Source organism: Anopheles ziemanni, chromosome 2 (genome assembly GCF_943734765.1).
Source record: "Anopheles ziemanni chromosome 2, idAnoZiCoDA_A2_x.2, whole genome shotgun sequence".
NCBI classification, from domain to species: Eukaryota; Metazoa; Arthropoda; class Insecta; order Diptera; family Culicidae; genus Anopheles; species Anopheles ziemanni.
Window position 1 is genome coordinate 5526039 of NC_080705.1, and position 11620 is coordinate 5537658.

General features: G+C 50.2%; 3 protein-coding genes across 3 annotated transcripts; 2 read left to right on the forward strand and 1 right to left on the reverse strand.

The window, feature by feature from the left end:
- Positions 1 to 293: 293 nt before the first annotated feature.
- Positions 294 to 3240, forward strand: LOC131284405 (nuclear pore complex protein Nup50). Its single transcript, XM_058313297.1, has one exon. The coding sequence runs from the start codon at positions 371 to 373 to the stop codon at positions 3125 to 3127; it is 2757 nt and encodes a 918-aa protein (XP_058169280.1). The 5' UTR covers positions 294 to 370; the 3' UTR covers positions 3128 to 3240.
- Positions 3241 to 3273: 33 nt separating this feature from the next.
- LOC131284728 (DNA repair and recombination protein RAD54-like) lies at positions 3274 to 6092 on the reverse strand. The gene is made up of 4 exons (XM_058313623.1): positions 6057 to 6092; positions 5259 to 5767; positions 4704 to 5199; positions 3274 to 4629 (listed from the first exon to the last, which is right to left on the reverse strand). Exons 1-4 carry the CDS (start codon positions 6090 to 6092, stop codon positions 3274 to 3276), a joined length of 2397 nt encoding a protein of 798 aa, XP_058169606.1.
- Positions 6018 to 11280, forward strand: LOC131282706 (ER degradation-enhancing alpha-mannosidase-like protein 3). Its single transcript, XM_058312237.1, has 12 exons — positions 6018 to 6882; positions 6985 to 7131; positions 7726 to 7878; positions 7943 to 8096; positions 8155 to 8718; positions 8783 to 8872; positions 8936 to 9188; positions 9260 to 9525; positions 9592 to 9826; positions 9895 to 9990; positions 10063 to 10235; positions 10315 to 11280. Exons 1-12 carry the CDS (start codon positions 6695 to 6697, stop codon positions 10414 to 10416), a joined length of 2421 nt encoding a protein of 806 aa, XP_058168220.1. The 5' UTR covers positions 6018 to 6694; the 3' UTR covers positions 10417 to 11280.
- The last annotated feature ends 340 nt before the right edge of the window (positions 11281 to 11620 follow it).

The window sequence follows — 11620 nt, forward strand, 5'->3', positions numbered from 1 at the left end:
TTATGCTAACTTGATTGGATTGTGATTTTCTCACGTAAATTATCATTGAATAAATTAATCAAATGATAGATATAACCGAAAAGTTGGATATGCAATCATGATATGCATGATTGGGATTCGGAGTTGGAGCGGTGATTCTATTTTGCCACCACTAGTACTTTCAAACCGGATTCACGTAATAATTCAATAAAACACCGCTTCAACCCCAACCCCTGTAAACCGTACGATACCAGATGGCGGAATTATCTGTCAGATCAAATTGTTATAAACAGCTTTTCACGTTTTACATCGCACGACGACCAGAAACGCAAGAAAATCTATATCCTAGCCAAGCTCAGTTTCCCGTGTGTGAAGATACTCGACCCCTAGGATGGCCAAACGCGGTGCACAATCGACGCTCGACCATTTGAACTGGAACGAAGACGAAACACCGGAAGAAGTAGGCGAGTTTGCCAAGGCAAGCGAGGATGTTATAAAACAGCGAGTCATCAAGAAGGCCCGGCGTCGCGTTGCGGGTGATGCGGACAGTACTGCGGCAGCGACGTCTTCCGTGTTCGGAGGATTCAAGGGATTCCAGTCAACCCCGCTGGCCACGAAACCGGAAGCCGGTGCAGCAAAAACATTCTCCTTTTTAGCGACTCTCGGTGCGAACTCGAACGGTAATGGCGCCGCCGGTGTGTCTTCCAGCGGCACTGTGGGCAGCAGTAGCGCCACACCGATGTTTTCGTTCGGATCCAACGCAAGCGCACCGGCGGCAGCAGTGGATGCTGGCAAAAATACGTTCACATTTGGATCTCAGGCTAGCCTGAAGGCGGACAGTACGGAAGGCGCGAAAAAACCGGCCCCCACCGGCTTTGGCATATCGTCCTCGAAGGACAACGATACCGACACCAACAAGAACATGTTCAGCTTCGGAACTAATCCAGCGAAACCGAACACCACCTTCGGAGATGTAGCCGGTAAAACGTTTTCTTTCGGATCGAATGTCCCCAAACCGGCAGCCACGGCCGAGGCGGATAAGAAACCATCCACGTTCGGTTCGCCTGCAACGACCGATTCAGGACCAAACGCGAGTGAAAAGGAAACCTCTACAACTACCACTAAAAGTACGTTTTCGTTTGGAAAAACCTCAACACTATCGGACTCGGCCGGTACGGCCGTTAAGAGCACGTTTTCATTCGGTTCCCCCAAGACCGACGCACCGAATGCTTCGTCGACTGGACTGATAGGCGCCCCAAAGAGTACGTTTTCGTTTGGATCCATTCCACCGAAAACGGATTCAGCCGAGCCAGCGGCGGCAAAGGAACCGGCAACAATAGGTTCCCCGAAAAGTACGTTTTCTTTCGGATCGTTGGGCGGCAAGCCTGATTTACTCTCGAAGAGTGCATTTTCCTTCGGCTCGATTCCACCGAAAAAAGATTCAACCGATTCTGGGTCTGCCGGTAAGGACACCGCCGTAACGCCAACAACAACACTATCTCCCCCGAAAAGTACGTTTTCGTTTGGTTCGCTCGCCGGCAAATCCGATTCGCCGGGTGGTGCCGCCGCTGCTAAAAGTACGTTTTCTTTCGGATCGATAACGCCAAAGGCGAAAGATTCGGGAGATTCCGAATCAAAAGACAAAACCCCAAAAGACACAGCTACAAAAAGTACGTTTTCTTTCGGTTCGATTCCACCGAAGAATGATGCTGTCGAAGGAGCTGGAGCTAACAAAATTACGTTTGGTTCATTACCGGCCAAAGAAAGTGCAGCCGATACCGGGAAGCCGGCATATTCCTTTGGCGTTCCGGCCGGCAGCACCAAATCGACGGTGGCAAGCACGGACAAAGCGGCGTTCACCTTCGGCGCCGCGAAAGAGAAACCCGATGATACGCTCAAGAAAATGTTCAGTTTTGCCGGCACCGGGGCTTCCAAAAACACAACCGACAAAGAGGCGGATAAGGAGTCCAACAAAGTGCCATCATCTACTAGCACGTTTGGCCCAAAACCTACCGGGAGCGGGGACGAACCAACCGATCCAGGGGAGAGGCCGATATGTTCGAGTGCTGACGAGGCGAAGGCAAATTTCCAGGCCGACGTTATTAAACTGAATCAAACATTCGTCGACTGGATTTCCTCGAATGTCCAGGCGGCACCCTTCTGCAAGCTCCACGTGGTATTCCGCGATTACGAAAAGTTCTTCGCCGAGTTGGAGGCAGAAAAGGAACAAGCTCTTAGGTTAGTTGCAGCCAAGGAAAAACAACCGCCGAAAGAACCGGAGAAACGAGCGAAAACCCCGGAAAAAGAGAAACCGAACGTTTCGGTGCCGGAGAAAGAAAAGGAGAAACCGAAGCCCACCTTTTCCTTTGGCATTTCCGCTCCGGTCAAAGACTCCCCGGCAAAGGTGCCAGAATCTTCACCGGTGGCGGCGGTGGCGACTGCGACGGTCAGTACCGGATTCACCTTCGGAGCGGCCAAACCGTTCTCTTTCGGTTCCGGTTCCATCGGGGGCATAACTGCATCAACTCCACTGGGAGCTTCCAAACCATCGGCCGGCATCACCTTTGGCACTCCATCGTCCACCAGCGTGCCGACTTCGTCTCCTTCCTTCTTCGCCGGTGCGTCCACATTCGGCAGTAAACCGGCAGCCACTCCGGGTAGCACTCTTTTCGGATCCTCCATACCCGGTGGGCTAACTTTCGGTAACGTATCCAAGCCGGTCACCGGGGATGGAGACACTGCCGGCGCGAAGCCGGATGGTGAAGCCGAAGCGGACGAAGACGAACCACCGAAGGTGGAGTTTACTCCGGTCGAGGAAAAGGACAGCCTGTACTCGAAGCGCTGCAAATTGTTTGTGAAAGCGGGCGGCTCGTTCTCGGACCGTGGCATCGGAACGCTACACATCAAGAAGGTGGACACTAAGGTGCAGCTGCTGGTGCGGGCGGAAACGAGCCTGGGTAACATTCTGTTGAACATCGTCCTGAACGAAACCGTACCACTGCAGCGAATGGGAAAGAACAACGTGATGATGGTGTGTCTGCCGACGCCGGAATCGAAACCGCCCCCGACCTCGGTACTGCTGCGGGTGAAAACGGCCGAAGAAGCGGACGAACTGCTGGAAACGTTGCTTAAGTATAAGCCGAAGTAAGTGACACTCATCCTGCGAGTACTAAAGTAATTCTTGTTCTATCTCGCCACGCGCGCGTATCTTTATCGTTTTATTTTTATGTACAACATCAGATGGAATTCCTTTCAGAATAAAAAAAAGCTTACAAGACCGTAAACCCGTATGTATTATAAAACGAAATCTTTATCCTTCTCATCGTCGTCGTCGGGCGCTTCCTCGTCTTCCTCCTCCTCCGCACAGGAATCGTACCTGCGATTCTCCTTGCCGGCGTCATCGTCCTCCTTTTCTTTTCTGGCCGCGAGTGCCTCCTGTCGCTTCTGTTCGGCCAGCTGTTGCTCGACAACGGCGGAATTCGAACGGTGGTGAAACACGAACGAGACACACCGAGTAATGTCCCACGACTTGGAAAGGATATCGTCCGGGATGCCCTTATTGTTGGCACAATGGTACCAGTGCACGAGATCCGACATGCAGTCGCTGTCCTCCGGTGGAAGCTTCGTTTGAACGTTGTTCGTACACCGTTTGCACTTGAAGATGTCATGTGTATCGGACAGTGTTCCCTCGTCCAGCTTAAACAGATCCTTCAGATCGTCCTGTGTAAAGTGTCGCTCGCCATCCTCGTTGTTGTCCACCACCGTCGTCGAGAGGGCTTTCTTGTGCGTTTGCCGCTGGAAAATCTTTTCCTCAATCGATCCGGTCGCGAGCATCCGATAGATGTAGCATGGTTTCTTCTGCCCATCGCGCCAAACGCGTGCCATTGCCTGCTCATCGTTGGCTGGGTTCCAGTCCGGGTCGAACATCACGAGCCGATTTGCACCGATCAGATTCAACCCGCAACCGCCCGCCTTCGAGCTGAGCATGAAGATGAAATCGTTCGAATCGGGCCGATTGAATTCGTCCACCACCTTGCCACGTTTCTTGATCGTCATCGTACCGTCGAGTCGGACGTACCCGTAGCCTCGCTTGCGGCAAAGCTTCTCGAACAGATCCAGCGTTTGCGTGTAGTTCGATACGAGTACGATTTTATCCGTCGTGTTGGTCTTGATGGACGCAAGCATACAATCGAGTAGCATCAGTTTCGCACCGAGTTCCGGCCGTAGCTCGCGAGTGCTGTAGTTCGCCGGCAGTATGCTGGCCGCATTTTCAAACCCATCCGCACGCTCCTGGATCTTCTCGTACACCAGATCCGGATGATTGCACAGTTTCTTCAACGAAGTAATATTCGAAAGGGCCGTTAGACTGGCCTTTACTTCGGACTTTTCCAACACGCTACGCCGGATGGAGTCGGATTGCAGGAAACTTTTGTACAACGCCGCCTGCACCTCAGTCATCCGCACGCAAACGACCATTTCAAACTTGACCGGAAGGTATTTCGTGAGCAGGGCGCTCGTGCGTCGTATCATGCATTGATTGACCAGCGCCGCCAACTCCTGCAAGCGCTCAGCAGCTTTTTCACGCTCGGAATCGGTCGAATTTGCATCTTGCCCGCGGAGGATGGGGTTTTCAAACTGTCTCCGAAATTCCTGCAAAGAAACCAGAATCACGTTTGAATGTTTAATCGGTTGGAAAACGGTTTTAAACATATTCTTCTACTTACAGCTGTTGTGCCGAGCATGCCTGGATTTACAAAATGCAACAGGCTGTAATACTCTGTCAGATCGTTTTGGATCGGTGTCCCCGACAGCAGTACCCTTCGCTTCGTCTTCAATCCCATCAGTGCCTGGTAGGTGAGATTCTCACAGTTCTTCAAACGATGTCCTTCGTCGCATAGGACCGCACCCACTTCGGAGTTGTTCAAAATGTTAGCATACAAGCGGAACGTTTCGTAGCTGATGATCAGCACCGGTGTCCCATGACGTTGGCTCTGGTTGGCCATGTATTGCTCCAGCTCTTTCGTCGTGTGTTCCTTCGAGCCACCATCGATCGCAAGACAATTCACCCGACACCCCAACCATTTGGCGAACTCTTTGTACCAATTTTTTACCAACGAGCTCGGACACACGATGATAGCCTTGCTAATGGTCGGTTTGCAGTTAGGACTTTGGCGCAAAAGTGTCCACAGTAGCGTGATGCACTGTAGCGTTTTACCAAGTCTGTAAAATAACGAATAAAGATAGAAGGTCCTTCTTGCTCTTGACTACGCCATGCATACCCCATTTCATCGGCCATAATACATCCGTTAAAGTCTCCTTTTGCGCCGGTTACACAATCGTACATAAACCGGACCCCTTCCCGTTGATGGGGACGCAATATGTTGCCCAGCAGCGGATCCACCACAACGTGCACCTGGATCTTGTTCGCATCCATCTTCAGCTTATCGTGCTCGGACAGTTCCGGAGGACTGTACAGGACCAGCGCATTGCAAGCGAACGGATCGTGCAACGCGCGGCGGGCCGCCGCCCTTTTCATCCCCAGGCATCTCGTGGAGTGTTCCGGGACGTAGTTGGCGATGGGTATTTTGAATGGTTGACTGAGAATCTTCATGATCATTATTTCGTGCTCGGATACCGATAGCTTTGGTGCCGGTTGGGGGCTGGCATTGCCCTTGTCCGAGTCCCGTTTGCGACATTCTCGGTTCCGTTTTTGCGCCGACAAGGGACTTTTGAATGGAGAGTTTACTGACGTTGACGGTACGCACCGCTGGGGCACGAGACTTTTTCGCTGGAAATATGATTACTGGGATTATCATTGCTGTCTTTTTTCGGGCACTAGTAAAATCCTTACCATTACCGGGGGTTTTTCTGGGATCGATAAATAAACGGACCAAAACAACGCGTTTTATTTTGTATCAAAAAGTGCGCGTTCGATTTGACGTTGACACTAGTGACGTTTGGTCTGCCATCTTTGTTTCGCTTTGCGTTTGCTGTCCTTGTCTTTGCGCTCTGTCAAATTGTCGCTGGCGAAAATAATCGTACAACACTCGGAGAAAGGTCGCCACGGGCTGCTGTACGGGATAAAAACGGAATTCAGCAGCAGGAAAGTCCATCTTCGCTGCAAACTAGTTAACGTAGAACCGCTAGTCAACCCCGTTATTGTTCCATCCCGTCCAACACAGCCCCCAAAAAGTCGACGCTTTCAACGACGTGTTGTTTGCCAGAACGAAATCGTTTCGCGATCCACGGTGGAAGTGCAGTTCGTGTAGTTTTTATTTTGCCCAATACGCATGGAATAACAGTACCTGGCGGAGTGAAAACAAGGGCACACACCAATCACCAATGGTACAGCGCCCTCAGGGCCACCTCAGCGCGCTTTCCCCTCGTCTTTGACGCGCTCCGCGAAGCGTAAGGTACAGGTTCGGTTGGTGTTTTCACGGTCAGAAATATGTCGATGTGGTTGTCCGTTTCCTGATAGCGGAGTCTCAGCAGTCTCAGGGTCAGAGGGGAGTGTGTGCGTGTGGTGCGGCTGAGGGAAGGAAACACAACGTAATCCACTTCATTTCATCACGAAGTGGATCAACGCCTCCGATCGCCACGACAGACCAGGTCCACCCCTGCGCAACCCCTCGCTAGTGAGCACTTCCGGAAGGTGTACGTGTGTTGTGCGTGAACAGTAAGTGACATACATCCAACGGTGGCCACCAACGACACAATGAGGACAGTTAAAGATGGGGCAACAGCCTCAAAACAGCCAACCCGTTGGACACCCCCGAAGCCGCTTACCTTGGTCACGGTTGTGACCGGGGTGCTGGTGTTGGTCCTCTCGGCAGCCTTGGCCGATGACCAGATTCCCTCCGTGCCGACACACAACATGTCCAACAAAGAACGCAACGAATTAAAGTAAGATCCGCGATCATCAAGACGCCCAACAAAGGTCCTTCCGGAAACAAGGAAGGTGCCGAATGGTTCTCATCACTAATTTATTGCACCCCCTCACCATAGGGAAGAATCCCGTGAAATGTTCTACCACGCGTACCGGGCGTACATGGACAACGCGTACCCGGCGGACGAGCTCATGCCCCTCAGTTGCACTGGCCGCTATCGGGGTGTGACGCCGTCACGAGGCGACCTAGACGATACACTTGGGAAGTAAGTTAATTAGCCAAATGTTTTCCACTCCTGGCCCATGAACAAAACCGCACGAAAACAGATGACGTGTACCGAAAGTAGCGAGATGATAAGGGAATTACCTCACCGACACTGACGCGCCCTAGTTGCCGCTTTGTCGTGGGTTTTTGTTTACTTTTATTAATACGTAGCTTCATTTGATAAACAGAAGCAACTGGTACAATATGTGTTTGATTCAAACTCAAGAAAGCCTCGTATCGTACTCCTCGAACGAGGTCTTATCATGTGTTTCGCTTGGTTTAAAAATGCAACGCAATGAATTGCTCAACGATCAACGTCTCATTTTCCATGGTCACTTGGATTGATGTTTTCTAAAATTAATTATCTAAAAGATCACCTTTATGAAAAAATGGTTATGACCTAGCAGAATCTTATCATCATCATCAACATGAATTAAATGAAAATGTCCCTTTCGCTAGTTAAATAGACGAGAACATCAGTGTTGGTTCTGTGGCCAAGAGACTGTGGCTTACTTTTACTTTAGTGTTTTGATCCAGACAGAGCACTGTTTAAATCATTTTCCTCATCAAATAATTACTTTTTATTCGTTTCCAGTTTCTCCATGACCTTGGTGGATACGCTCGACACGCTGGTAGTGTTGGGCGATTTGGAGGAATTCGAAAATGCCGTCAAACTGGTGATAAAGGATGTAAAATTTGACAACGACATCATCGTATCCGTATTCGAGACCAACATTAGAATGATCGGGTAAAGACTATCAACCTATTGGTAAAGCAACTTTCTAAACTGTTGTTTGATTCCTTTTTCTTAGTGGCCTTCTGTCTGGGCACATTCTGGCCGAGTACGTACAGAAGCAGGCGGACGTTATGACCTGGTATCGGGGAGAACTGCTGGAAATGGCTAAGGATCTCGGTTATCGATTACTACCGGCGTTCAACACATCCACCGGAATACCGCACGCGAGGGTAAGGTTTGTAAAATATTCAAACCGAAACACCACTAACGCTGTTTCACAATTTGCAGGTGAATCTAAAGCACGGTATGAAGGTGGAAGCATTACGACATTCGCGTGAAACGTGCACCGCCTGCGCCGGTACGATCCTACTCGAGTTTGCCGCCCTGTCCCGGCTAAGCGGTGAACCAATCTTCGAGGTGAAAGCGCACGCCGCCATGGACTCGCTGTGGAAAATGCGTCACCGAAGCTCGGAGTTGATGGGGACAGTGTTGAACGTACACTCGGGTGATTGGATACGGCGTGAGTCTGGTGTCGGGGCCGGTATTGACTCATACTACGAGTACTGTCTGAAGTCCTACATTCTGCTCGGTGACGAGCGCTATCTGGCCCGCTTCAATCGGCACTATCACGCGATCATGAAGTACATCAGCCAAGGACCAATGCTGCTCGACGTTCAGATGCACCGTCCGCACACCAAGACGCGCAACTTCATGGATGCACTGCTAGCGTTCTGGCCTGGGCTTCAGGTCCTATCGGGCGATCTGAAACCCGCCGTGCAGACACACGAAATGCTCTACCAGGTGATGCAAATGCACACCTTCATTCCAGAGGCATTTACGTTCGATTTCCAGGTAAACACCCCGCTTGCTATGATGGTTGTGCTTGTGCTACAGGTTGTTTGTTTTCTACTCTCAGGTCCACTGGGGTCAGCACCATCTTCGACCGGAATTTATAGAATCAACTTACTTTTTGTACCGCGCCACGGGAGATCATTATTATCTACACGTGAGTAATTCGATACTAATTGCTTGGAGTAGGAAATGCTTATGTCTCTCTTTTCCTCCGCAGGCGGGCAAAAAAGCACTAAAAGCTCTCCAAAAGCACGCCAAAGTCCCGTGCGGGTACGCCGCGGTGAACGATGTCCGTACCGGCAAGCACGAGGACCGGATGGACTCGTACGTCCTGTCCGAAACGTTCAAGTATCTCTTCCTACTGTTCTCCGATCCGGCCGATCTGATACTGAACATCGAAGACTTCATCTTCACCACCGAAGCGCACCTTCTGCCGCTAACGCTCGGCCAGCTGGGCAACCACACACTCAGTGAGGACGGGCGTTTCCGGGGGCACGGTTGCCATAGGTGTGACGAGCTAACCAATGTCCTTCCATTGCAGCCGTGCGAGATCAGGACGACCAGGTGCACATGCTCGACTACATGCGGTCCTGCCCGAGCCCGAACAAGTTATTTCCCGAAACAGTCCGGCGCCCCCTACGTGACCTTGTTACGGGAGTCTGTCCGCGCATATCGAGTGCCAAACGACTTAGAGCGGCTGACTTTCAGGCAAGCAATACGGATCATCTACGAACAGTTTATGACATGGGTATTACGATGGTTTCTCTAGGCGAGGGTAAAGTTCAGCTTCTACACAGCTTCCATAATGTAAGTTGGTACACAAGAAAATGGGAACGTACAGTTTTATTTGAACCGATCCTCATATTGTCCTAGGCCAAATCCCCGGAGGATGCAGAACGAGGACTCATTTTCATGCAGGAAATGGTGGAACTGTCGAAATCGAACTCCATCCCCAACACGCAACTACAGGCGGTTGCCTTCAAGCGCGAGGGCGACCAAGAATTGCACATCCTTGAGGCTGGTCCGAGCCACTTCGGTATGGAGCTTGTCAACGATATGTCCATCGAGCAGCGGGCCGTTTTCGCGAAGCCTCCGAAAATGTGTAGCGGTAAGTGATCCCCGGATGATTTGTTTAGAAGACGGAATTTCTAATATGTTGTTCTTTTCACTTTGCAGCACTCAAAAATGCGGATGAAATTCGGGGGAAAATTGTCATCATGGAACGCGGAGATTGTACCTTTGTCGACAAGGCAAGGAGAGCACAATCTGCCGGTAATAACCGAAACGAACTTATGTGAATCGTCGCCGAAAATTTTATTGAATTTCCACCCACTTCATTCCCAGGTGCCGTCGCGGCAATAGTCTTTGATAACACGCCAAACACCTCGATCAACAACCAGCAAATGTTTGCCATGTCCGGTGATGGTCGGGACGACGTGCAGATTCCCGTCGTATTCCTGTTCACCAAGGAAGCGGAACAACTGATCGCGGCGGTTAAGAAACAGCCTAGTCTGGAGGTGCGTAAACCATCGGACGATGAAAATCCTTCAAGCGCTAGTGAGCATATGAATGACCTCATTTTTCCCTTTCCCACAGCTCACGCTAATGTCCGTCACCGGGTTGAAGGAAAAGCTTGCCAAACAGCGGGCAGACACACTGAAGACTGACAAAAAAAGTGCATCAAAAGCGACGCCATAGTAGTAAACCGATTGCAGTTAGTGCATTAGGAACAGAAAGCCCGCACGTGCGGGGGACGGGAGCGCAAGGTAACGAAAGTCACGGCCCCACCCAGGCGGGTTAGATAGTAATGAATTATTAGAACGAAATTCCAAAACTCACAATCGTTAACGGGGCTGGTCTTAAAAGTCGAAACCGACACAGAATTGTTCAGAAGTTCAGAATTTTTGAGGGCTTTGAATGTGGGGTTGGGGTCAGGTCGTGAACGAGGGACGAAAATCATGCATTCGGGGAAAGATTTTCATTTCTCGCCGTACAACAAAGTGATACTTTAGTGTATAGTTAAGTGAAAAAGTGTATGAAAGCGAAGCAAAGTGTGAACAGTAAACAGAATGGAAAATCATAGTAGCCAGAGGTAAAACGGAAATTGAGCGTGTGTGTTTGTACGGAAGGAGGGGCAGTTTTTAAATAGGGATGCCACGGACGAATTAGGACAATTGTTTTTCTTTTCTGTGTTTGCGTTTGAAACGCGCCTTTAGTACCTAAACCGCGTAATTTAGTTTGCTTTCTGCCATCGCACACGACGAGATACACACATATCACAAAGCGCCACTGCTTGTCGGCAGGGTAAGGAGGATAGGTAGGAGGAGGAGGAGGAGGTTCTTCATGTGGAATACTTAGTTCAGAAATGCTAATTTGTGCCTCTCGTAGCGGGTGGAAGAAATAAACTGGTTATCCTACGTGACTTCATACGATACTCGTCACTCTGCAAAGCGGCACCCCCGGCGGGTGCTTTTGCCTGGTTATCCGGCTCCGTGATGGATGCTATCAAACGCAAATCCGACGTTCGTGGCGACACATGTTCCCAGTATGCAGTTATACATTATATGCCATTTTTCAATTACTCACTGCGAAATAGTTCCGTTCCGTTCTGGTTTGAATAGCTTTCTCGTTGCTTTTACATACTCCACCTCACTCCGGGTGAGGATTGAATCCATCGATTTTATCCGTTTTTCGTTGAGTCAAATGAAGCTTCTACACTCCTTTAATTTGTTTTTGTAACAGACAAGAACATTCGGGGGCACTTTCCACCACAGTAAAGTAAATATGTAGTTAAGAAAAAATCAGTATCCGTTTGCCGGATGGCAAACAGTGGGCAGTGGGTGGCAGTCGGTCGAGAAGCGGGAAAAGAAGCAGCTCCTGGAGCCTAGTAAATGCTGTAAAT